A 25,786-nucleotide genomic window follows, 5' to 3' on the forward strand; every position below is an offset into this window, starting at 1 on the left:
AAGCGACATAAGCCAAAATAATAAACAAAACCCCAAACTAGAAAGTAAATACACCATTGATCGCGGACGTTGTACACAGACTTGATTCCATTTCTTCAGAGTTTTTAATCATTGTTGTTAAAATAAGACTCTCATAACTTATGAACTTTATAGCTGTTCGCAAATTAAGTCCAACATCAATTATAAACAGTATGCGCAAAATAAATTAAAGCCCAACCAGCCGTGACTTACCTGCGTGTGTGAATCAATACAGTTAATATCGATTAAATGTCTGCTGCATACTGAGACACGCGGCATCTGTGTGGCCACAAGGGCAGCTGCTATCAGCTGAACGCACTGCGGGTTTCTAGTTTGTCTTTTTGCTCTTTGACTAGTTATGTGGACATTTTTAAACCGCTTGTACAGATTGTTTTACGTATCACGTGACGTACTGCATAGTCATGCAAATACAGAAAGAAAGGCATAATCGCCTCTTAATAAAACAAACAATAAGAAAAATAGTGAGTTCTTATCGTTAAAAGTAGTAGACCTTAACATAGATGTTGTGTTTACGACAGAGACTATACGACCACACGATGGAGACAGATTGTTACTTTTAGACTGAGCTGTGGCGGTGAGGCGGCGGGGTGTCACTTAAAAGTCACTTTTATAACGTTGTCGAGACGTGACATACCGTAGCGGTGACGGGAACAGGCAGGCTTCACTTTTTGTTTTGTTAGTAGGAGGTGAGTAACGACTAGACGGAATAAAATGTATTAAGATTGGTTTGTCTAATGAAAATAAATGCGTGTGCGAGTTTTATTCGCCCTTTATATAATAATTACGAATCATTTATTGACGTCTCCGCAGAAAGTTGTACATAGCGTTAGTGTTCTTAGCTGAGCGTAGTGACAACAGTGTAGAATCACTTCCTGTTCCTGGATATTCCTGCCTATTTCTCATCACAGTTGTTTCAGCGAACAGCGCAGGAAGTCCGAACCACGAGTAAACACATAGACTGTTGTTCTTTTCTTCTGATGCAGTCATGGCTGTGTTCGAAGACTGTGCCGTAGTACTAGACCTGAAGAATGTACATGTTAAGGAGAGGAGAAAGCTGATGTCAGCCATATTAGACAATGGAGGAAACATATCATATGTAGTCAACCAGAAGGTAATTATGTTCTACAGCAGAGCATTTCTTGTTTACCTCAGAAGTGCTACACGCTGAACCCAAAGTCACAGAAGCCTGCTGCAGAATTGCAGCAGCAGAGAAAAGCTGAACTCAGATTGAGATACTGGACTTTTTGTTCTCCCAGTGCTCGTTTGTGGTGGCATGTAGCCTGGAGTCCCTGAGCAGTGGCAGGCAGAGGAGTGCCCAGAAGCACCAGATCCCCGTGGTCGGCTCGCAGTACGTGTGGAGCTGCCTGGAGAAAGGGCGCTTCCTGCCTGCGATCGAGCACGTCTTACAGCCACAGACCTCTGATTCCAGCCCTGATCTCTTCCCACGCCCAGGTATTACTGTCTCAATAGGCTTGCTGTGTGCAAACAGCATGCTGTTGCAACTCTTTTGAAACACTAGGCTACTACATGTTTGGCATTTTTAGAAGATGATGAGAATGAGTGGTGGACATTTATAAGATGACACACGGCAGTTTGAAACCATTACAGCAGATGTTACTGTTAGCTGTGCATGGCAACATATCCAGGTTCCTGGGGCAGAGCTGCATTATCTCATGGCTGGGTGGGAGACTTATTCAGAGGAGAGCTGAGAAGGTTCTGTTGAGATGAGATTGTTGGTTCTGAAAGAGTCAATAGAAGCATCATACGTACTGTTGTTACTCTCAAAGGACAGAAAGTGGCTGAAGTTCAGCTGGATTTCCCAAACAAGACGGAGGGCACATACCTTGGAAAGTTCAGGTGAGGTCACGTTCATAATTCAGTGAGGTGTAATCCCTATTAACCAGCTCATGCACTTGATTCTGTATGTGTGTGTTCTTCACATTCCTTACCTAACCAATAATAATAAACTCTAACAAACTCTGCCATGCAGGTTATATGAGGGACATGAACACGACATTCCAGAGTTTCCTTCATATTTCCAAGTTGCCAAGTATGGTATTTTTGTCAAGGTTAGTTTATCCTGGTTTTCAAATGAGTCTTTACCTTAAGGTCACCAGACTAGCATGAATATATATGTCAGCGTGCAACAAAAGCTCCTCTGTGTTCGTTGTTGTGCCTTGCCTGTGTGTGAGTTTAGTGCTGTGTGTTTTGTGTGTCATAGGTTGAGTCCAAGACCTGCGTGGTGGTGGAGCTGCAGAGTGCTAGAGGGGTGGAGGGGCAGCAGTACCGTGTCATGAGCTCCGTCATGTGTGAGGTGAAGCCATGTGTACCCAAAGGGACCCTAAACCTGTGCCGTCTAATTCATTACTGGGGAGTAAAAATTAAACCAGCTGTGATACGGTTCTGATTGAAATTTAAAATGTACTGTACAGATATATAGAGAAATATATATTATTTCAACAACAAACTGTAACTTCACCCCTGAAAAATACCTGGATTCATCATTTGTTTGTCTTATTGCACAGGCATCTGCAACCGTGAACTGGTTGTTTTATACTGTGTTCCATTATGAAGAGGTTAAACAATACCAACCCGTTAGATTTGCTACAGTGATGATGAATTTAAAGTGGGTGGGTCTTGATGCTGAAGCCCCGCCCCCCCACTCTTGGAACAGGTCACTGTGGTGCAGGAGAAGCAGGTGCACAGCTGTAGCTCTGAGGATGCTCTGGACGCGTATGTGGAGTTCAGCACAGAGCTGCAAGCTGAAGGCTTCACACAGACACACACCCTCCCCCCCGAGGCTGAGGCTCTGGCCTCCCGCAGTCTGCAGCAGGTGGGCAGGATGACAGGTGGGCGTGTTGCCCACGTTCTCATGTACTGAGTCATTTACCCCGACCAGGGGGCTCTACAGAGGAAACACTCGACATGGGGTGTGAGAGAGTCAATTGGCATTTTCTGGCACATGTACACGGTGACTGCGTTGGTAAAACGAACCCTCAAAGGTTTAAAAACAAATGAGATTATTGTGAGGATTATTTTAGTTATGATTTTATGATATAATATGACCACAGTACTTGTTTATGAATTGGTTTCCCCATTTTTACATCAGTACATCTTGAGTTCATCTAGCTTGAGACTAGATCACATTTATCTAACCTCAAGATGGGGTTGGGTTCATGTATATAAACCACATAGTCTGATATCAGCCAGCTTATCTAGCTTATCAGTTATCTAGTTTAAGTTAAAAATGGTAATTGGTTCGGTATGGTAGGGTGTTGTATATCTTGACCGATATCTTGGATCGGTACACCGATCTTGGCCAGAAGTGCTTGTTGTGCTCTTTGCATGATGAGATTCAGCTTTATTCAGAATAAAACGGTGTTTGATGATGTTTGGTCAGAGTGGGTTGCACATGCTTATTATGGAGCAGTGTTTGTGTGCTAAAGCCTTCTGAATGGTGTGACTGACAGCTGCTACTGGAGGAGAGATTGAGCAGTAGTCTCGTCTCGCGGGACGTGGGCGTCTTCTTGGAGCTCATCTGGACAGAAGCCATGGGCTCCCTCAGCAGTCTCCTCACTGTCCCAGTCACCAGCATCAGCCTCAACGATGTAAGAGTGTGATGATGTAAGGGTGTGATGATGTAAGGGTGTGATGATGTAAGGGTGTGACGTAAGAATGTGATGATGTAAGTGTGTGATAAGTAAACTTTACATAGACAGGAAATCAGCTGTGATTCTGAGATTTGCTGATGTAAGACTGTAATGTAAAAGTGAGATGTAGAATTTACACAGAGATGAAATTGGCTTCTCGGATGCAAGAGTGTGAGAAGACCACAGAAGACGTGTAGAAGGAAGGCAGTGTGGGAGGTTGTGTTTGTGGTTGAGCTGGGGGGAGGGGGGTGTTTGTCTCTGCATGTATAACTGATCTGTGCTTCTGCAGGTGAGCAGGGTGGAGGGTTTGCTGCTGCAGATGCAGAAGTGTGATGGTGAAGATGAGATCCAGCCCCTTCTGGAGGAGGTCAACACACTGTTACCACTGAGAAGAAGGGAGCCTGAACCAAAGACTAAGCTTGTGTCTCAGAGACTCGATCTCTGTCAGGTAACACACACACACACACACACACACACACCCACACACACGTAGAAATAAAGCATTTATTGTACAGTAAGTACAAATGGTGCAAATATGAGTAAATCTCTAAAGGAGGAAACACAGGTTTGACAGTATAGCTGATAAACGCTAGATACTCAGCACTCTGTGTTTGATTGGTTTGACACAAGTCGCATCATTTCTATTGCATTCTTCCATACACATAGTGGAAGACACATGGTCACTCTGTGTGTTTACACTGACATTTGTTCAAATTTGACACTTTTGCTTTTGTGATTGCTGAACGGCTTGAAATTTCATTATGACATAAATGTAAGTTATTAAAAGTTGAAAGTTATTCATAATACATCTTCGTACACACACAGCTTATCCGAGATATTCTGAACGTGAGCGAAGCAGCTTTGGGCGACCCCTCTCCATCTTCTCTGGGGAAGTATCGTGCCTTGAGGTGCAATATTGAACACGTCCCTACTGAAAGCCGAGAATTTCAGTCTGTCTGCAAGCTTTTGCAGGACAGGTATGTACATTATGTATTTCATCTTGGCAGGGAAGGAGGTGCTTGTTCTCTTTATATATCGGTGTGTGTGTGCGTGGCCATGTGTGCTTGTGCGTGTGTGTGTGTGACCGTTTGTGCAGGTCAGTCCAGGTCCAGCAGGTGCTACGTGTGAGTAGGGCGTCAGAACTTCATATGTTTAGGGAGGAGCTAGGCAACATTAAGCCCCTCCTCCATTCAACCACTCCCAGCAACTTTGTGGGGATCCTGTCACGGTAAGAAACTCGGCCTCTCTCTTTCTTACACACGCGCACACACACACATGCTTTACTTTGATTGGTCTGGTTGTTGTGTCCAGAGGTCTGTTGCTGCCTCTGGTTGGAGTGGAGCATCATGGTATTGATCGAACTGACGTGGGCAATCTGGGCAGCGGCATCTACTTCAGCGACTCTATGACGTCAGTGGCGTAAAAACCCGTCTGCACACACACGCCGCCGCTCACACTCGATGTGCTCCTGAGATGATGTCATGCTGTGAGATGATGGGACGCTCTGTCTTGCAGCACCTCTGTGAAGTACTCCAGGCCCAGCGTGGCGGACGGCTCGCGCCTGCTGCTCGTGTGTGAGGTGGCTCTGGGCCAGTGTAAGGACCTGTACGAGAGGGACACGTCCCTGACCTGCGCTCCCGACGGCCACAGCAGCGTTCACGCCGTCCGCCGCTCACACAGCACACGCACCGACTTTGAGGTGCTTCATGTACACACAAGCTTCTCCCTAGGAAGAATATCTTTGTAGAGTGGGATTTAACTCCTTGTGCTGTGTGTTTGTGTGTGTGTGTGTGTGTGTGTGTGTGTGTGTGTGTGTGTGTGTGTGTGTGTGTGTGTGTGTGTTTTACAGGATGATGAGTATGTTGTGTATAACACCAACCAGGTCAGGCTGAAATATGTAGTTCAGTACTTTCTAAAGGAAGACCAGGTGAAGACCTTTGAACCTCACGTTGATACCTCCACAGAGTGCTTACCTCCTGTCAGCACCTCTGACATTTGTGAGTGGTCACCCTCACCGTCTAATCACCATTTGACACCATTTCTGCGTCCATGTATACGATAAACTGGCTATAGTCACTGGTTCTCAGAACATAAAAGAATGTAATTTAATTCAGTCATGCCTGTGTCCCTTACTGTTTAGTGATCTGATATAGGACACATTCTGTGTATGCATGTGTGTGTGTGTGTGTGTGTGTTTGGGTGTGTGTGTTTGACTCTCCAGTGTCTGGTGATGATGCGGAGGGATTGGAGGTGGTGAAAACCCCCCTGGAGAAAGTCACTCCAGGTTTGTTAGACAGCAGTGGGTCCACACTGCCCCTGGAAGCTGTCCATGTGAGGGCCAAACTCATGGACCTTCTCTGCCAGGTAAAGTATTACACTGAACACCTGTCCTGTAAAGTATTACACATATTAATCATTTAATTTCAGTACTCTGTTGCCAAATGTGTGTTTTTCATTATTTGAACAGGTGGTCATTTTGCAAGTATACACAAACAAGAGTGAAGTTCCTATAGAAGCTAAGTACGTGTTTCCTTTAGAGGAGACGGCGGCCGTGTGTGGCTTTGAAGCTTTCATTAATGGGAAACACGTGATTGGACAGGTGCCTTCATCCACACCCCTCAGCTTCCTGTTTCTCATCACTCGCCCTCACTTTCTCTCACACTTGTTTTTCTCTTTTTTCCCTGCATTTCTCTCTGTCTCTCCCTCTCTCAGGTGAAGGAGAAGGAGCAAGCCCGTAAAGAATACAAGCGGGCCATAGAGAAGGGCCATGGAGCCTATCTGATGGACCAGGAAGCAGCTGTGTGTTGTTCTTCTACCCGTATACCGCTGCTTAAAACACACTTGTGTCCAATGTTTAACATCCAGGTCAGGTATTCGACCCTGTTGACCCTGTCGCCTGTGTGTGTGTGTGTGTGTGTGTGTGTTACAGGATGTGTTTACCATCAGTGTTGGGAACCTGCCTGCTGGAGCCACAGTGCTGATCAAGGTGACCTACATCACTGAGCTGGTTGTGAGGGCCGGTACTCTCCTCTTCTCCCTGCCCACCAGTGTAGCTCCATGGCAACAGAGTGCTGCTCTCAACCAGAGGACTCAGGTACTGTGGCAGCTGTGTGGACACTCGTGTCTCTCCCACGGTTCCCTGATGGTCTGGTGTGAAGTCCAGCAGTCATATTTGCCGAGGGCAGTAAACACACCAACCTTTGTGGTTCATGTCTTCTAGACTCTGTCCTGATGTTTGTTTCTTTTGCAGACATCTGTTGAGAAGGTTGGCGTGAATGAGCTTAGACCAGAGGGGTGAGATGTTGATGACATTCATGACATCTTATATACTGTATATGATATGAGGAGGCATAACTCTCTCTGTCTCTCTCTCTCTCTCTCTCTCTCTCTCTCTCTCTCTCTCTCTCTCTCTCTCTCTCTCTCTCTCTCTCTCTCTGTCTCTATAGGGAGTTCTCTTTGCACATGTCCATTGAGATGCCTTACAAAATCACTGATCTGGAGTGTTCCCACTCTGTAAAGACCAAGGTGTGGCTTTTGTCACGTTGTTTAGTGAGCATGTACCTGTCACCCTGTACTTCTTCCAGTTCAAATGTTCTGGCCCTGCCTGTGTGTGTGTGTGTGTGTGTGTGTGTGTGTGTGTGTGTGTGTGTGTGTGTGTGTGTGTGTGTGTCTGTGTGTGTGTGTGTGTGTGTGAGAGAGAGAGAATGCATCTATGTGCTGAGAATGCAAATTCATCTTCCCTGTCTCTGTAGAGGACAGACTGTAAGTTCGTGGTAATGACCTTGCCTGACCAGAGCCTCGGTGATGACGGTTTCCAGCTCAGCTTCTCCCTGTGTGAGATCCACATGCCCAGGATGTGGGTGGAGAAGCATCCAGAGAAGGACAGTGAGGTACCAGTCAAGCGTCCATTCTGACAAATATAGTTTTGTGTTAGACAGGTCAAGGACATCATTTCCTTTCAGTTGTGATTTTGCAGGAGTCGTCTCTTCTGCTCCTCTTTGCTAAGCCTCTTTTGAGTAAGACACGTGTCTCCATCTCTCTGTGTGGCCTGCCTGTGTCCTGCAGGCCTGCATGCTGGTTTTCTACCCAGACTTCGAGTGCAGCGGTGTCCGCGGCTCTGCGGCCAGTGATGTGGTCATCATTCTGGACACGTCGGAGTCCATGCGAGGGGAAGCGATGCTGAACGCGCGGCGTCTGGCACTGCAGGCCCTCCGCACGCTGGACCGCTCCACCCGGGTCAACGTCGTCTGCTTCGGCACTGGTGAGCGCATCTTTCCAAGCCCCAGGACGCACACAGATGAGTTCGTGTTTAATGTTTGTGTCCTTTTGATTGGTGGTTTGGGTCAAGCAGTTAGATGAAATATCATAAACAACTAGCACTTTATAGTTTCTAGACTATTCGGTTCTTCAGATTTTCTTTTCATTTTATATAAAGTTCAGACTTTATTTTTTGTAAAGTTTTACAAACATTTTGTGATTCTGCTATTTAAAAGATTACAAGGAGGCTTTCCCTTCACCAAGAGTTCTAGAGGAAGTCTTTGAACCAGCCAAGAAGTTCATTATGGTGAGTATCTATATAGACCACAATGGTAATAAATACCTGAGAAGTTCATTATGGTGAGTATCTATATAGACCACAATGGTAATAAATTCTCTACAGTGAATTTCAGTAGGGAAAGCATTGGTTGTTTAATGTTGCATAAATAAATGTTGTTGCACATAGTCCACCGCTGCTGTTGGGGGCAGCACTGAGCTGTGGAGACCTCTGCGCAGCCTGAACCTTCTGCCGCCATCACGGGGCCTGAGGAACGTGCTGCTGCTCTCCGACGGCCATGTGCAGAACCAGCCTGAGACCCTGCAGCTGGTGCGAGACAATGCCTGCCACACACGCCTCTTTACCTGTGGCCTCAGGTGAGCAGGGACCGGCCACGCAGATGCCTCGGTTACGCCCCGCCGAAGGGGCACGAGCCCCAGCATTTGGTCCTAGTGCTAATATTTACTGCAGTGACTGGTGCAATACTGATGGATGACAACATACAAATAAGTTATTTTATTCCATGCTGTGGGCATCCTTATCAATCTCAGAGATCATCTGTGATTGAACTGTAATCCAAAATGTAAAAAGGTATTTCCACCAATGTGTTTCTACTAGGGGTGGGCATAGATTAATTTTTTTAATCTAGATTAATCTCACTGAAATCTTGAAATTAATCTAGATTAATCTATATTAAAATGGCTCATATGCGTGCTACCCAAGTAATGACTAAGTCAGTCTTTGAGATAGGGTTTCTTAATACAGAGGGTGCATTAGACCAGGGGCTCATCTCCTGTTTCCAAAATGCATCAATGACTGCTTGAGAAAGCTGTTCTACTTTCTCAACATGCTCAATAAAATGTAGGCTACTCGTGTTCAACGGTTTATTCAGTTAAACATGAATTTGTAAGCCTATACTGTACATTAAAAGGGGTTGATAACATGTTTATTAAGCTAAACATGATATTTGAAATGTAAGCCAACATTTAGTACATTTAACCTCACGGACGTAATTTGGGGGGGACTTTTTCAAAAGCCGGTTTTGGTCCTCTGCAGTTTTAACGGTTAAAAACAAATATTTAAATAGCGACGAATCTAGCGCTAGGACCATGCAGAAAACGACCGCTCCGAGCTCCGCTCCGGTAACACTTTACGTTCATAAATGAATTTTCCATGAAGCAAATCTGGCGACTTCGTGGCTCCATCCATGTAAATACACGTACGATTTGTAATTCACAGGTTTGAAAACTCGTTCTCGCCCCTACTGTGCAATTTGGTTAGGAATACAGCCGAGCTAAACTATCAAGGTGAAAGTCATCATAGTTTGCTTACCCATTTTGACCCAGTTCCCAACCCAACTTTAAGAATAGATTAAAGGCGATAATTTTTATATCGCCCGATAAGATTATCAAATTAACGAACGCCGTTAACGGCCCACCACTAGTTTCTACATACTGAAGCATTTTCTATATATATATTCTCACTGCTCTACCCTACTTTAAATTCACATTTAACATGTTCTAGGGATGATAATGGCCTACATTGCTTCTTTTTTGCTTTTCAAATATCCAAATGTTTATTGCAAATAACAATAATACTTGTCTCCTTTTCCCCATTATTGGTCAGTCCAATTATACATTGCACTATGGAACTTTCTTGGGTCTAAGCACCGCCCACTATTGGCTAACCCACTAACCCCCTATTGGCTGTACGACTGAGATTACACATTTGAAGATTGCTTACCACTATCTGATGAAGTATTGATGTCTCTGTGTCTGTGTGTGTCTGTGTGTGTGTCTGTGTGTGTCTGTGTCTGTGTGCTTGCCTGCAGCCCTACAGCCAATCGCCACATGCTGAGGCTGCTGGCTCAGACCGGTGGGGGAGTTTATGAATATTTTGACACAAAGAAAAAACACACATGGGCTGAGAAGGTGAGTTCAGTTCCTGCATGGTTCTCTTTACGCACCCCTCACCGACCGTGCACGTCAAACACTGCTGATTGGCTGTTCTAGGTGAATTCTCAGGTGAGGTGCATGGCGTCTCCAGGCTGCAGGTCAGTGTCGGTGAAGTGGCAGCGGTTCAACCCTACAGCGCCCCCTCCTGTCCAAGCGCCCTCACAGCTGCACACTCTCTTCAACAACCGTCACACTCTGGTTTACGGTTTTGTGCCTCGCTGCACCCAGGTATTCAGACCTCTGTTCCAGATGCAGGGCAGATGTGCTCCAGCCATTCAGATCGTGCTGAATCTCAGTCTTTGCTATTGTAACCTTCAAGTTCTTATTTACTTAGGCTACTCTGTTTGGAGATCTCAGTGGACAGGAAATCCAAACAATGGTGTCCACTACGGAACTACAGAAGACTAAAGGAACGGTAATAACTGGATACTGCACTGTGGTCTCAATTGAACAATCTCTTAATATATTGTCTTATAAGTCAGACCTTTGAAATTATAGTGTGTGTTTGTGTTTCTGTGTGTGTGTAGTTCCTTCACAAGCTTACAGCGAGAGCAATAATCAGAGACTATGAGGATGGAAGTCTTGACACTAGTGAAGCAGAACATGAGGTTTGGACCTTGAGAAATTCATGAAATACTTCTAGGGCCTTGTCACACATGCCTGTTTGAGTTGCTTTTTGCAGCATATGTAACTGTGATATGGAAATAAACAAACCCTGGAACCCGATGTTGGGCCATGCTGTAAGAACAGTGTCCTAACACAGTAACACTGTTTTCTGCATGTACTTCATGTAACCCTGACCGAGAAGTGTGTGGCGGGAGAGTTTAGGACACTCTTGTGTGTGGTGCTCACAGCTGACATCAACGTCTCCTCCTGGTAGGGCAGGAAAGCTGCACTGAAGTCCTACATCATCGAGCTCAGCAAGGAGTTCTCCATCCTCTCCCAGTTCACCAGCTTTGTTGCCATCGAAGAAAGGGTAGGATGCCCATTTAACTGGAAAATGGGTCTTCTTTCACACATTCCATGTTCACGTCTGTGACCTCTGTAGCTCTGGGAAGTAGCTCTGGCGGAGTTGACGTTTGGCTAAGAAGTGGCCCTTCTCTCCACCTCTCTGCAGGATCAGGACCAGCCAGATTCCGGATTCACTTCCATACCGGACCTTATTGCCAAGGAGGATGGGAGTGTGGATATCCTGCCCTACATGGGCTGGGCTGAAGAGGAGAAGAGTGCTTCAGATGATGGTGTCGCCTATGGCTCCATAATGGTACCGATGGTTTCAATTGAATCAATTGAATCACTGAACCATCAGTGGAGAGTAGGGGTGTATTCAACTAAGGATTTTCATAGTCGAATCTGATTCGTCAGCTTTTCCCATTAGTCGACTAATAGTCGAATCAGGTTTATTTTAATTTTTTTTATTTAGAGCATCTTTAACGGGATCCTGTTCTCATTCAGGACTTTTTTCCTCTTCAAAGTAAAAACCTAAAACACTCAGATAAATGAATAAACACGGTAGGGTGGCTTTATTCAGCTTTTATTTATTTACTTGTTTATTTTTTATGAAACGTTAGAGAACATTAACCGTCAGTGCGCATTGCGCATATCGAACTGTCAGACAGGCACTCTGCAAAATGTCAAAAATATTTTAAATAAAATATGCCTGCCTGAAAATATTAACAAATTGACACACAACAGCAAAAAAAAATATATAAGGAAAGGTTCAAGTAACGGGGTTTAAAAGCAAACAACAAAAAATGTCTATAGGCCTACTTGTCGAGACGCACCGCGACGAGACGACATGACCGAAACGACAAACGGCTGAACTGTTTTTTCCGCCTTACGCGTTTTAAATGGTATGCCATGTTGGTTGTTGTCGTGCGAAATGAAAGACGTTGATGACATAACTTGCACTTTACCTTGTTTGATTCATCTTTATCTTTTTCAAAATACTTTTGAAGTTTTTTAGTAGATGCTGACTATCGTGTAGCGTGTTCAGCGCCGCTCATTTGGATTGTGCAACAGCAGGGTGTGATTTATTAATGTCTAGTAAGGAATATGCCTATTGTTAATGCGCAGACATAATTTTTAAATATTTATTAACAGAAATTAGGATGATTTTATTTGACAAAAGGCTATATATAACGAAAACAAAGACATTTCATGTAACAACTAATGCTTATCAGCATCCTTGGGAACCTCCATGCAGTTAGAATGGTACATTCGACTATGACGTTCATAGTCGACTAGGGGGTATAGTCGACTATAGTCGAATCAGCGACTATTGCAGGTCACCCCTAGTGGAGAGAAGCCTGTATTTTACTCATGACCCCTGTCTCTGACTGTGCTATGTGTGTAAGCATGCTCTGCATTCATACAAAATGTATTTTGTTTTTGTGTTTTTGCTTCCAGTTTGAATGCGAGCCACGGATTGATGATTATGGATATATGTGTAATGCCATGGAATGCCGTGAAGAAACGCTTGTGGATGAATGTTATGATGACGTAATGATGCTTGCTGAAGAGTCTTGTGTTGTTGCTCCGCCCCCCTCTGAGGATCCTCCACCCCGGTCTCGTCGCAGAAGGGCAAGGCAGTCTCGCCGCTCCACCTGCGGTATCACAGCCAGATCACATGATTCAGATATTGACGGTTTAAAAGAGGAATCAGAAGAGGAATGCCGAATGGTCAGGCATCGACGTGCTCTTTTCTCAGAAGAGGAGGATGAAAGTCCATCCCTTGTGCCTTCTCCTGAGCGAGGTCGTATAGCTCGTCGTAGTTTGCGTTTCAGAGAGGAGCCTGAGATGTTGAGCCTAAGGCGTAGACATATGTTCCCAAAGTCGGCTGACAGTTTCACTAATCTCCGTAGCCACTTTGATGAGTCTGAAGTGACTGCTGAGGTCAGCTATCGACGTGCCGAAGCTCCTTCACCACCCTCGTCTTCATTTGGTCATACAGCTCGTCGTGGTTACCTGTGTTTCAGTGAGGAGCCTGAGATGTTGATGGATAGGGATGAAGATCTGTTGGCAAGAGTCCAGAGTGCTCCTCGCGAATCTTCTTCAGTTGGTGCTGACGCTCGTTTCAGCACTGTTCACTCTGAATCTGACGCACAAAAGCCTGCCTTAAAGGCCAAAACCTTGCGTTGTAGTTTCTTAACCGCACCTGCTGCTTCTTTCGATATTCCTCCTTTCCCCAGGCCCCCTCCTCCTCCCATGTCTGGTTGGGTCATTGGCTCTGCTCCCCATGCCCCTCCCTCTACTGCCCCTACACCTCCTGCCTACCAGCCCATGCTTTTTGGCTCTATGGCTGCGCCTCCTGTTCTTCTTGGTTCTCCTTCTTACCTCATGCCCCCTCCTCCTCCTCCTCCTCCTCCCATGGTTCCTGGGGTCATTGTCTCTGCTCCACATGCCCCTCCCCCTCTTACCCCCCAGCTCATGCCTCTTGCCAAGCAAAGAGCAGGCATGTCTTTGTGCTACCAGGCCACGCCTCCAGTTGACTTTACCCTGCCTTCTTTCCCCATTCCCCCTCCTCCTCCCATCACTGCTGCTGGCTTTGCTCATGGCCCTCCCCCTCCTGCCCCTCAGACCACGCCTTCTAGACCCCAAGACTCACCTTCTCCCGTCAGTGCTGCTGGTGCCATTTGCTTTGATTCCTCTGGCCCTCCCCGTACCCATAGCAACGCTCAAGTAAGTCACACTTCTGCTGTTCCCCTCGACCTTCGACATGCTGAGAGACAGGGTGATGAAGGTGAGGCTTACCACAACACCTGTTTCACTTCTGTTTATATCCAGGATGCCTCATCAGTGTCAATCACACAATGCCAACATGGCCTCTTCTCTCTGTCTCCTGTTATGCAGGTCTTGCTCAGATGAGCTTTGCAATTTCCTTTTCTTCTCAAAGAAGAATTCAGAAGGCCACAAAAAACCTTAATGTCAAACGTCTTTATAAGAAACTACATGAACAACCTGACAGGATCAACTGGGACGAGCTCTTTGACCTTCAACATGAAGTACACACATCTCTACATCTCTCAGAATTCTTATATTAATTTTTTACATAGGCACACATGTACAGATACATACACACATGTACAGATGCATACACACTTGTACAGATGCATACACACTTGTACAGATACATACACACATGTACAGATACATACACACATGGACAGATACATACACACTTGTACAGATACGTACACATATGTACAGATGCCCACATTAATACTGGAACAGATACATACACAAGTGCTCTAGACAAATATTCTTGCCTCTCATGTGTTTTCATTCAGGGCTCTGCACATGCATAGGGGAAATATATATTTAAATATATTTATAAATATATTTTTTCTGCACTTTTGAATGATGTTAACTACTTGACTTGGGCTGAGTTGCAGAATGGCACCGTTTGCTTCCATTTTATTATACTGTATAATTTCAATTATTGAGTTCCTATTTTTGCATGTGTATTATTATTATAGTGCAACTGTATTATTATGCTAGCTTTATTATTATTGGTATTTATTATCATCAATATTATTAGTATTGTTATATTGTAGTTGTAGTTGTTGTTACTATTATTATGCCTATGAACCACCACACCTACCAGGTCTCTCTCACTTTGTCTGCACAGCATGTCTGCGTGTGGCAGCCAGACAGTAGTGACTAAATCCTGCATGTGCCCTTTTGACACTGTGATATGTAACAGCACTCAGGATGGTGGTGGTTTTAGTTTTTATGCAATAATGACCAGCAGCATAATCACAAAAGCATAAACAAAAAACAGGCCCACATTCTCCACTGTGTGTGCACAACTGTGTTGTCCCATTCACATCAGCGTGCACATCTGTGCATTTACCTGTCCTTACCTGGAACAGGTGCCTAAAATGCACCTTGCACCTTCCATCTTTAATCCAGTGAGCTTGAGTATACAACAGAGTACTTTCAGTGAGGAAAATAAGTATTTGAACTTGCGATCATGGAGGGCTCTGAAATTTTCATCTTGGGTGCATGTCCACTAAAAAAATCTGGAAATCACAATGTATGACTTTTGGTGTGAAGCATGGGAGTGGAAGCATCACTCTTTGGGAGTGTTTTTCTGCACATGGGACAGGGTGACTGGAGAGGATGACCGGGGTCATGTACTGAGAGATTTTGGGGAACAACCTCCTTCCCTCAGTTAGAGCATTGAAGATGGGTCGTGGCTGGGGCTTTCAACATGACAATGTCCCAAAGCACACAGCCAGGATAACCAAGGAGTGGCTCCGTAAGAAGCATATCAAGATTCTGGAGTGGTCTAGCCAGTCTCCAGACCTAAACTATGTAGAAAATCTTTGGAGGGAGCTCAAACTCTGTGTTTTTCAGCGACAGCCCAGAAATCTGGCTGATCTGGAGAAGATCTGTGTGGAGAAATGGGCCAAGGCCAAAATCCCTGCTGCAGTGTGAAAACCTGGTAAAAAAACTACAGGAAAAGTTTGACCTCTGTAATTGCAAACAAAGGCTACTGTGCCATTGATTTTCACAGGTGTTCAAATACCTATTTGCAGCAGTAATACAATTTATAATAAAAAAATCATACATGGTGATTTCTGGATATTTTTTTTAGATTTTGTCTCTCGTAGTGGACATGCACCTAAGATGAAAATGTCAGACCTCTCTATGATATCTAAGTGGGAGAACTTGTAAACACACAAATTATTTTTTTTAAAATCATACATGGTGATTTCTGGATTTTTTTTTTTTAGATTATGTCTCTTGCAGTGGAGCCTCAGTGTGTACTAATTTCCCTCACTGTATGGAGAGCGTTGAGGATGAGATGAATGGAGCTGTTTTAAATGTAGTTTTTGTGTGGGTGCAGGATGGCTACTGGGATTGCACCGGGAGGCTGAGCAGATTCCTCGGCTTGGATGTAGAGTTCTTCGCCAATGTTTTCCTAAAAGAGAAAGGCATCTGCTCCCTGGGTAAAAGCACCCCATCATAATAATACGTTATCTATATCTAGAGTTGGCAACCCTGTATTAATATTAATAATACCTCATCTATATCTAATAATATTAATAATACCTCATCTATGTCTCTCATTCACCATGCTCCTTGACCTTTCTTATGGACTTTTCTGTTTGACCAGAGATGGTTAATAGCACTATGCAAAACTTTTTTTTTTGTTTAAAGGAGGAATAAGTAATTTTTTCCAAGGGTTCTTCAGATCATGAAACAGTCATTATGCTGACACCTAGTGGCCTGGATGATTCAGAGTTTCTTTACTAAATCCATTTTAAACATGGCTGCCTCTGTGTGGGGGACACAAATATATACCATTGAGTATTTCCCAACTGCACTGGGCAATTAAAATAATAATGGAGCATGGAGCTGTTTGTTTGTGGCCAGGGCAACACTACATGTCTGACCTGAGAACTACATCCAGCTGTTCTAGGTGACTGTGCAGACAGTCTGAAGACTCGGAAACAGTTGTAGCCACATTGTTCTGGATACAAACCAGTGAAATCTTTGCAAATGTTTCCTGTGGCAGGGGTGAGGGTCCATACTGCTATCCTCAGGCTGATAGCCACATTGCTGGTGCTACAGCTGTTTCGTGTGAAGATGATGTCAGGGGCGTTCTTCGACACTCTCCTGCATCTCCGGGACGCTCCAGAGCCCAGGTGAGAAGTCCTGTCTGTCCTGTCATTCTAGCAGGCTGGGTTGCTTGTGATGTATTACATTACAATGACAAAAGATAATTATGCCATGGAACATTGAAGGTACAGTACTAATGTCACATAGTACATTTAAATCAAGTGATCTTGCACCAAAGTAATTCGAGAATGGGTAATGGGTAGTGAGTAATGGGCATTGAGTAATGGGCAGTGAGTAATGGGTAATGGGCAGTGAGTAATGGGTAATGGGCAGTGGGTAATGGGTAAAGGGTAATGGGTAGTGAGTAATGAGTAATGGGTAAAGAGTAATGGGTAATTGTTAATGGGCAGTGAGTAATGGGTAAAGGGTAATGGGTAGTGAGTAATGGGCAGTGAGTAATGGGTAATGGGCAGTGAGTAATGGGTAATTGTTAATGGGCAGTGAGTAATGGGTAATTGTTAATGGGCGGTGAGTAATTGTTAATGGGCAGTGAGTAATGGGTAAAGGGTAATGGGTAGTGAGTAATGGGCAGTGAGTAATGGGTAATGGGCAGTGAGTAATGGGTAATTGTTAATGGGCGGTGAGTAATTGTTAATGGGCAGTGAGTAATGGGTAATGGGCAGTGAGTAATGGTAAAGAGTAATAGGTAATTGTTAATGGGAAGTGAGTAATAGGTAATTGTTAATGGGCAGTGAGTAATGGGTAATTGTTAATGGGTAGTGAGTAATGGGTAATGGGCAGTGAGTAATGGGTAATGGGTAGTGAGTAATGGGTAATTGTTAATGGGCAGTGAGTAATGGGTAATGGGTAGTGAGTAATGGGTAATTGTTAATGGGCAGTGAGTAATGAGTAATGGGTAAAGAGTAATGGGTAATTGTTAATGGGCAGTGAGTAATGGGTAAAGAGTAATGGGTAATTGTTAATGGGCAGTGAGTAATGGGTAATTGTTAATGGGCAGTGAGTAATGGGTAATTGTTAATGGGTAGTGAGTAATGGGTAATTGTTAATGGGTAGTGAGTAATGGGTAATTGTTAATGGGTAATGAGTAATGGGTAGTGAGTAATGGGTAATTGTTAATGGGTAGTGAGTAATGGGTAATTGTTAATGGGTAATGGGTAGTGAGTAATGGGTAATTGTTTATGGGTAATGAGTAATGGGTAGTGGGTAAAGGGTAATGAGTAGTGAGTAAGGGGTAATTGTTAATGGGTAGTGAGTAATGGGTAAAGGGTAGTGGGTAAAGGGTAATGAGTAGTGAGTAAGGGGTAATTGTTAATGGGTAGTGAGTAATGGGTAATGAGTAGTGAGTAATGGGTAAAGGGTAATGAGTAGTGAGTAATGGGTAATTGTTAATGTGTAGTGAGTAATGGGTAATTGTTAATGTGTAGTGAGTAATGGGTAATTGTTAATGAGTAGTGAGTAATGAATAATGAATTTCCTGTAGTCCTCAGCATCCCATGTTGTACAGCATCTGTGTCATACGGCTTGTTGTCGTTCTTGTTACGACCCGTGACGCCACAAAGGTGAACTCAGGGGTCGCACATATGCTGTTACTATGTTCTGTGTTGTGCTGGCCAGAGAACCCACATAAGAATAGTAAGACACGGAAGCCAAGGTTGGAGGGATCAAGACTCAGTGTATTGCACGTATGCAAGTAACAGCTCAAAGCGCAATACACAACCCTTCAGCCCTGGGCAATGGGCTAGGAGCGGTGATGAAATAAACCAAACCAAACAAAACACCTATACTAAACCTTATCTCCCAACAACCCATCACATACAACATACAAAACCACTCTACACTAACCTGCTATACACATACAATAAACACATCACCGCCGCTTACCTGAGGTGTCTAGACAAGAGTTCAACTACGTGATGTTAAATGTAGGAGTGCACTCATCTACTCTTGCCCAGCCCAGAGCAGACAAAAGAGTAACAACCAATCACCTCTTCTCAATGCAACAAAACCAAAGAAAGAGACTAACAAACGAAGGAAGTGTGCATAAAATCAAACAAAAGCACAGCAGCATGGCTCTCCTCATGCTCTCCCCTCTCTCCTGGTCTTCGTCTGCTTTTATCCATTAGTCTTGATTGTAAGCCCCGCCTCCACTCAGGCAAGCCTGCAAAATAAGAGTCATGCATGCAAAGCAAACAACCCTTACCAGAAGGGCGTACCAGATCTTGGCACGTAACACGCCCCCCCTAAAAAAGAAAACACGAACAAAAAAAGAGAAACAAAGCACAAACAGAGGGAGTGTTACAGAACGTCTCACAGCCTCATCGTGACAAGGCATCAGCTACTTTGTTTTCCGCGCCCTTCTTGTGTCTCATCTCAAGGTTGTATTCCTGCATAATTAAAAACCACCTCATCAATCGTTGGTTCTGGTTATACATCCTGGAGAGGAACACCAAAGGGTTATGGTCTGTGTACACCACCACCGGTGATGTACTGGAACCCACATAAACCTCAAAATGCCTGAGGGCTAACAACAGAGCTAGTGCTTCCCGCTCAATAGTAGAGTACCGAGTCTGACACTCACTAAACTTATGGGAATAATAACAAACGGGATGGTCAAGTCCCTTGTCTTCCTGTAGGAGGACAGCTCCTGCTCCCACTCCACTGGCGTCAACCTCTAACTTAAACGGTTTCGCGAAATCGGGAGCCTTCAGAACAGGAGCAGAACATAACAGACTTTTCACACTGTTAAACGCCGCCTGAGCATCAGGAGGCCATCGGAACGTCGCTTTAGGACTTAACAAAGCCGTCAATGGCTCAGCAACGGTGGAAAAGTTCTTGCAGAATCCCCTGTAATATCCCATCATGCCTAAGAATCGCCGCAGTTCCCGGCGGGTAGTAGGACGAGGAAAGTCCAGAATCGCCTTTACTTTCTGAGCAAGTGGACACACATGACCTTGGCCGACTTGCAAACCTAAGTAAGTAACGGTTGCCCGCGCAAAATCACACTTCGCCAGATTTACTGTTAAGGTGGCACGTGCCAACCTTGCGAATACTTCTCGCAGCAACTGTAAGTGGCTGATCCAATCCCAGGAATACACAACCACATCATCTAGGTAGGCTGTGCCCCCCGGTAGGTTAGCAAAAACTCAGTTTACGAGTCTCTGGAATGTAGCCGGAGCGTTCTTTAGGCCAAAAGGCATCACGGTGTACTGTAAGAACGCATCCGGCGTAACAAACGCGGATAACTCAGATGCTCTAGGGGTCAGCGGCACTTGCCAGTACCCCTTCAGCAAGTCCAGCTTGGTCACAAAACGAGCATCTCCTATAGCGTCCACACAATCGTCTATGCGTGGCAACGGAAAGGAATCCGTCACTGTTATGGCATTTAAACGCCTGTAATCCGTGCATAACCTAAAACTGCCGTCAGGCTTCGGAACCAGTACACACGGAGAACTCCAAGGGCTTTTGCTATGGATAGCTAATCCATGCTCCAGTAAATATGACACCTCATTGCGGAGTACTTCTCTTTTCTGGGCGTTCACCCTATATGGATGTTGCTTAAGCGGGATCTCCCGCGTCACTTTGATGTCATGCGCCAACTCTGCAGTACGCGTAGGCACGTCACCAAAGACGAAAGTAAAGTCCTTAATTACCGCTATTAATTCGGCTCTCTGTTCTTCCGTGAGATCATGCAACATAGACGTTTTCCCTTGCTCCAGAGCTTGTAACAGCCGCGAATTAACAAGACGCACACCCATATTGGTTGTCGATGTGTCTGCGTCCAACAACAACTCTTCGTGGTCCCTCTCAACAGTAGCCACCACGGCTACGTCCTTCACCACCTCGGGTGTTTTGGGGATCACAACCGGTTCCGCTACCGCTCCATGAAACGGCTTAAGCATATTGATGTGACAAACGCGAAACCGCCGTTTTCTATCAGGCATGTCTATTAAATAGTCTGTCTCACTCAATCGCTTCTTTATCTGATAGGGACCCATAAAACGGGAGGACAAACTCGCACCCTTAACAGGTAGTAACACTAGTACTTGCATTCCAGCTGTGAATTCTCGTGACACAGCTTTCATGTCATACCGGGACTTCATTGCCACTTGAGACTTAGTTAACATGTCCGCTGCAAACTTACAGGCTTTATGCCACCTTTCACGGAACGTGCTGGCATAATCCAACACATTCATCGGTGCACTCGGCGTTGTTGACAAAGCATCACGCAACAGTTTCAAGGGACCCCTAACAACGTGTCCGAACACCAATTGTGCCGGACTAAACCGTAATGACTCTTGTACTGCCTCTCGAGACGCGAAAAGCACGAACGGTACACCCTCATCCCAGTCTTTTCTGCTGTTCAGACAGTATGCTTTTAGCATAGTTTTCAGTGACTGGTGATATCGCTCCAAAGCCCCTTGTGACTGAGGATGGTAAGGGCTGGATGTCCTATGCTGGATACCCAGATCCCGAATCACTTTCTGGAAGATTCTAGACATGAAGTTGGTTCCCTGGTCGGTCTGGATAACCCGCGGAAGACCGAACGTGGTAAAAAACTTTGTGAAGGCTTTAAGCACAGTCACAGCTGTTATACGTCTCAACGGAATCGCTTCTGGGAATTGAGTTGACATACACATAATTGTTAACAGATATTGATTGCCGGCCTTTGTTTTAGGCAAAGGCCCAACACAGTCCATTAATATTGTGTCGAAAGGCTCCCCCACAACAGGAATAGGGCGTAGAGGTACAGGGGGAATCACCTGGTTCGGTTTTCCCACCTTCTGACATGTTTCGCAACTAGAGCAATACTCCTTCACATCAGCCTTCAAACCAGGCCAAAAGAAATTCTGAAGGACCCGATGATAAGTCTTCCAAATGCCCATATGACCGGACCAAGGAACATCGTGCGCTGTCTGTAATACCAAGCGCCGAAATACCAGCGGAACAACAATCTGTACTATGGTCTCGTAAGCAGTTCCCTGGGCCGTCCACTTACGCACCAACATGCCATCTTCCAGAAAATATTGGGCACCTCTTCGTCCCGACATGGAACACACTCGAACCGCGTCATAACACGCTTGCAAACTTTTGTCAGTTCTCTGTGCCTCAATCAACTGATCTCTTGTCACGTGTCGCTCACCTGAGAATCCCATAACCATATCCGTCAACCGTTTGGTTTTCGAATCATCCCCGACGTCCAGCTGCGCCATAAAAGAGTCCGCAAGAGCGACATTCCCCTCTTGTTGTTTCTTCCGCTCCTGTGACCGCGTAACCACACACGCAGCAAACACGTCGGGGTGACGGACGGCGAGACCGTCTGATTGGCAGCTGTCACATTCCTCTCCCACTTCAATCGTCGGCACTACATTGCCGCCAGCCACGTCATTCCCAAGCAAAACATCCAGGCCTTTGAGAGGCAACACCGAACGAACACCAACTTTAATTCTGCCTGTAACCAAACCTGATCGCAAATACACATAGTGCAACGGTATCTGGACATATGACAAATCCAAGCCCTGACAAAGGGCATAAGTTCCAGTAAATGTCTGGTCAGACAAAGGCAAAACACTTTCGCGTACCAATGACAAGGACGCTCCCGTATCACGCAAAATTACGACCTCGTTTGCAGATTGATCTCCCTCACCTACCGACAACGTGCCTGAAGACAGAAATGGTTTGTAACAGCCCCCACTCTGAGGTGCGTCTTCGGAGGTTGACAACACTCCCACAGATTTGACGTGTAACTTCTCTTGACGCTCATGTTTCCGCTTCAAAACCGGACAATCAGCTACCACATGGCCCTGTTTGTGACAGTAATAACATTCAACATGAGCAGCAGGACCCGCACTATTCACCCGTTTATGTGGATCTGGTTTGGGCCTCTGCTCCACAGGTACAGGTCTCATGGTAGACCGCGGCACAAACAGAGGCCGATGTGTCAGTACAAACTCATCCGCCAACACAGCAGCGTGATTTACCGTAGTGGCTTTACACTCGTTTAAATGCACTACCACTGGTGCAGGAAGACAATCTTTAAACTCTTCCAACAACATAAGTTCTCGTAACGAATCCAAACTGCTCACGTGGCTAGCCACCAACCATTTCGCAAACAACTGGGCTTTCTCCCTAGCGAACTCCACATAAGTCTGGGAGTCTGATTTTCTACAGGACCTAAATCGTTGTCGATACGCCTCAGGGACTAACTCGAATGCACGCAGAATGGCCGTCTTAACCACATCGTAGTCCATGCTTTCCTGTAAGGATAAGGCTGAATACACTTCTTGAGCCTTCCCAACCAGCTTGCTTTGCAACAAGAGCGTCCACAAACCCTTCGGCCAGCTAAGTGACGTAGCTATACGTTCAAACAGGGAGAAGTAGGTATCCACTTCTGCCTCACGAAACGACGGCACCAACGCTATATGTTTCGTTACCTGGAAATCCGAACAGTCTCGAGACGCAGAAACAGGCGTCGAGGGAAACACCACACTAGGATCATGACTCCGGACAGGAACTTCCACTGCTGAGGCGTTGTCTGCTTTCAGCTGTAGTTCACGCAAACGGACCTCCCTGTCCACCTCCAACTCCAAACGCCGAACAGCGATGCGTAAGTCGAAGTCTGCCTGTCTCTGCTGAGCGCGTTCTTGTCGCTCCATCTCTAATCGCGCCACACGCACACGCGCATCCTCTCGAGAACCCGTTCCCGTATAAGGCGAAAGCGGGTCAAACCGTGGTAGCGTGGCTTTGCTGCCTTGAACCTCGCTACTCACCAATTTTTCCTCGCTCTTCGCCAGAACCGGAGGTTCCGCCCCCGTGACGTCACCAGGCGCAAGCACCTGCTGACCCAACAGCCGTAACCCCGTCAGGTGTTACGGTGTAACATTTCGTTTTATCTCGGATTTTAACAATTGGCGAGACAAAGACAGACCCACAGCCTCAGCTATTTCCAACAACTGATCCTTTTTACATGTGTCCAAACACTCGACTGAGGGACAACTCAAAAACGCCTGTGTGTCAAAGGCAGCCATGTGCAGTACTAATACACCTCACCACACCCGTCTCATACACACTGTAAGCTCTCAAAACAGCACAAAACAATCCCGGACGAGCCCCCACTTGTTACGACCCGTGACGCCACAAAGGTGAACTCAGGGGTCGCACATATGCTGTTACTATGTTCTGTGTTGTGCTGGCCAGAGAACCCACATAAGAATAGTAAGACACGGAAGCCAAGGTTGGAGGGATCAAGACTCAGTGTATTGCACGTATGCAAGTAACAGCTCAAAGCGCAATACACAACCCTTCAGCCCTGGGCAATGGGCTAGGAGCGGTGATGAAATAAACCAAACCAAACAAAACACCTATACTAAACCTTATCTCCCAACAACCCATCACATACAACATACAAAACCACTCTACACTAACCTGCTATACACATACAATAAACACATCACCGCCGCTTACCTGAGGTGTCTAGACAAGAGTTCAACTACGTGATGTTAAATGTAGGAGTGCACTCATCTACTCTTGCCCAGCCCAGAGCAGACAAAAGAGTAACAACCAATCACCTCTTCTCAATGCAACAAAACCAAAGAAAGAGACTAACAAACGAAGGAAGTGTGCATAAAATCAAACAAAAGCACAGCAGCATGGCTCTCCTCATGCTCTCCCCTCTCTCCTGGTCTTCGTCTGCTTTTATCCATTAGTCTTGATTGTAAGCCCCGCCTCCACTCAGGCAAGCCTGCAAAATAAGAGTCATGCATGCAAAGCAAACAACCCTTACCAGAAGGGCGTACCAGATCTTGGCACGTAACAGTTCTTTAAACAAACACAGAGATTTCGCAGTTTGCTTTGAGCATCAGCTCAGTGAACCACCCTGTGTGTCTGTCTGTCTGTCTGTCTGTCTGTCACTGCAGGCCTGCACACTGGGAGGCTGTGGAGCGAGCTGTATGCTGGGCTCGCAGGGCAGACAGACAGAACCCATGCGTGTGCACACGTATGGAGCTGGGCTGGGACTGGGAGTCCTGCACACGACAGCTGCTGCGTCTGGACACAGCACCTCCGAACTCGGCCCTGCTGCCCGTCCTGCAGAGGAGTGTGGGGTTGGCCGGCCTGTAGAACACACTCCTCTACGGCTGAGCTTACACACAGTCTGAGGCCCAGAACGATTCGTTCAGCCGAATTATTATAACGTGATTACACAGCTTGTCTACACAGTTTAAAGTTACATCTGTTAAGAAGTGAAAGATGTAAGGTGTGTTGTAAGAACGATAAACCTGTTTGCCCGTAAAGGTTATTTTAGACTTGGGTAAGTTTTTAAAGGATGTCTGTATGAGAATTATATTATTGCAAAGATTGGAATGAAATCAACTGACACCACAGACTGACACTGACCACTCGGACATTTCAACAGTTTTTAGTCTGTAAAGAAGCTATTGTTCCCTTTGTCATCTGGGTTCAACAGCAGTGAAGACACAGACATGCAGGCTCCAGTGCCCTGTGATGCAATGAATGGAGTCAAACCCTTAGGAGTATGTGCATGTTTGTGTCTGCCTAAATTGAATCACTTTGTTTAAAATTTTTAATTCTGGAATTTTTGTGATTAAGGTCTTTGCTGTTTTTGTTTTTATCACATAAAAAGAAAATATTGAACTACAAATATAATAAATGCAGGTAAATATATTTTAATACTTTTAAAGTTTAATCGATATTGAATTATATGAACTTTGTAATTGAGGACGTTTAAAGGACTGTATGTGCTGGTTCTGATGTTGGGATGCGTGTTGTATGGGGGTGTGGGTAAGAACACCATGAAGCGGTTGTCTTCTTTCCTTTAGTCTCTTTATTAAACTTCACACTTCGATTACATGTGTAAGAGTCTCAATTGCGTGTGTGTGTGGTCTGTGAACACAGAATAAGGCTAATCAACATACTGAATTACCATGACTTGCAGTCGGGGGGGGGGGGGGGGGGGGGGGGGGGTGCGAAAGGGGGGGCGTTGCCCCCTCATTGTAAAAAAT

At 45.3% G+C, this 25,786-nt stretch overlaps 1 protein-coding gene across 1 annotated transcript; it reads left to right on the forward strand.

Moving 5' to 3' along the window:
* Nucleotides 1–592: 592 nt before the first annotated feature.
* parp4 (poly (ADP-ribose) polymerase family, member 4) lies at nucleotides 593–25,629 on the forward strand. Its single transcript, XM_076994324.1, has 35 exons — nucleotides 593–725; nucleotides 1,023–1,150; nucleotides 1,296–1,491; nucleotides 1,827–1,896; nucleotides 2,030–2,108; nucleotides 2,261–2,353; nucleotides 2,714–2,872; nucleotides 3,510–3,647; nucleotides 3,979–4,137; nucleotides 4,515–4,666; nucleotides 4,786–4,917; nucleotides 5,001–5,099; nucleotides 5,205–5,388; nucleotides 5,539–5,686; nucleotides 5,911–6,053; nucleotides 6,157–6,288; nucleotides 6,402–6,488; nucleotides 6,619–6,783; nucleotides 6,940–6,983; nucleotides 7,136–7,214; nucleotides 7,442–7,579; nucleotides 7,755–7,950; nucleotides 8,183–8,253; nucleotides 8,413–8,600; nucleotides 10,055–10,154; nucleotides 10,236–10,406; nucleotides 10,513–10,593; nucleotides 10,706–10,786; nucleotides 11,059–11,154; nucleotides 11,296–11,442; nucleotides 12,588–13,920; nucleotides 14,031–14,182; nucleotides 16,033–16,135; nucleotides 16,705–16,834; nucleotides 24,683–25,629. The coding sequence occupies exons 2-35, from the start codon at nucleotides 1,025–1,027 to the stop codon at nucleotides 24,882–24,884; spliced, it is 5,574 nt and encodes a 1,857-aa protein (XP_076850439.1). The 5' UTR covers nucleotides 593–725; nucleotides 1,023–1,024; the 3' UTR covers nucleotides 24,885–25,629.
* The last annotated feature ends 157 nt before the right edge of the window (nucleotides 25,630–25,786 follow it).

The sequence above is a fragment of the Brachyhypopomus gauderio genome, unplaced genomic scaffold, assembly GCF_052324685.1.
Source record: "Brachyhypopomus gauderio isolate BG-103 unplaced genomic scaffold, BGAUD_0.2 sc139, whole genome shotgun sequence".
Classification (NCBI taxonomy): Eukaryota; Metazoa; Chordata; class Actinopteri; order Gymnotiformes; family Hypopomidae; genus Brachyhypopomus; species Brachyhypopomus gauderio.

Coding starts and splice junctions, on each gene's coding strand:
- parp4 (XM_076994324.1), top strand. CDS start 1,025: ATGGCTGTGTTCGAAGACTGTGCCGTAGTACTAGACCTGAAGAATGTA. Junction 10,407..10,512: donor TTGTGCCTCGCTGCACCCAG/GTATTCAGACCT, acceptor TTATTTACTTAG/GCTACTCTGTTTGGAGATCT. Junction 16,835..24,682: donor CGGGACGCTCCAGAGCCCAG/GTGAGAAGTCCT, acceptor CTGTCACTGCAG/GCCTGCACACTGGGAGGCTG.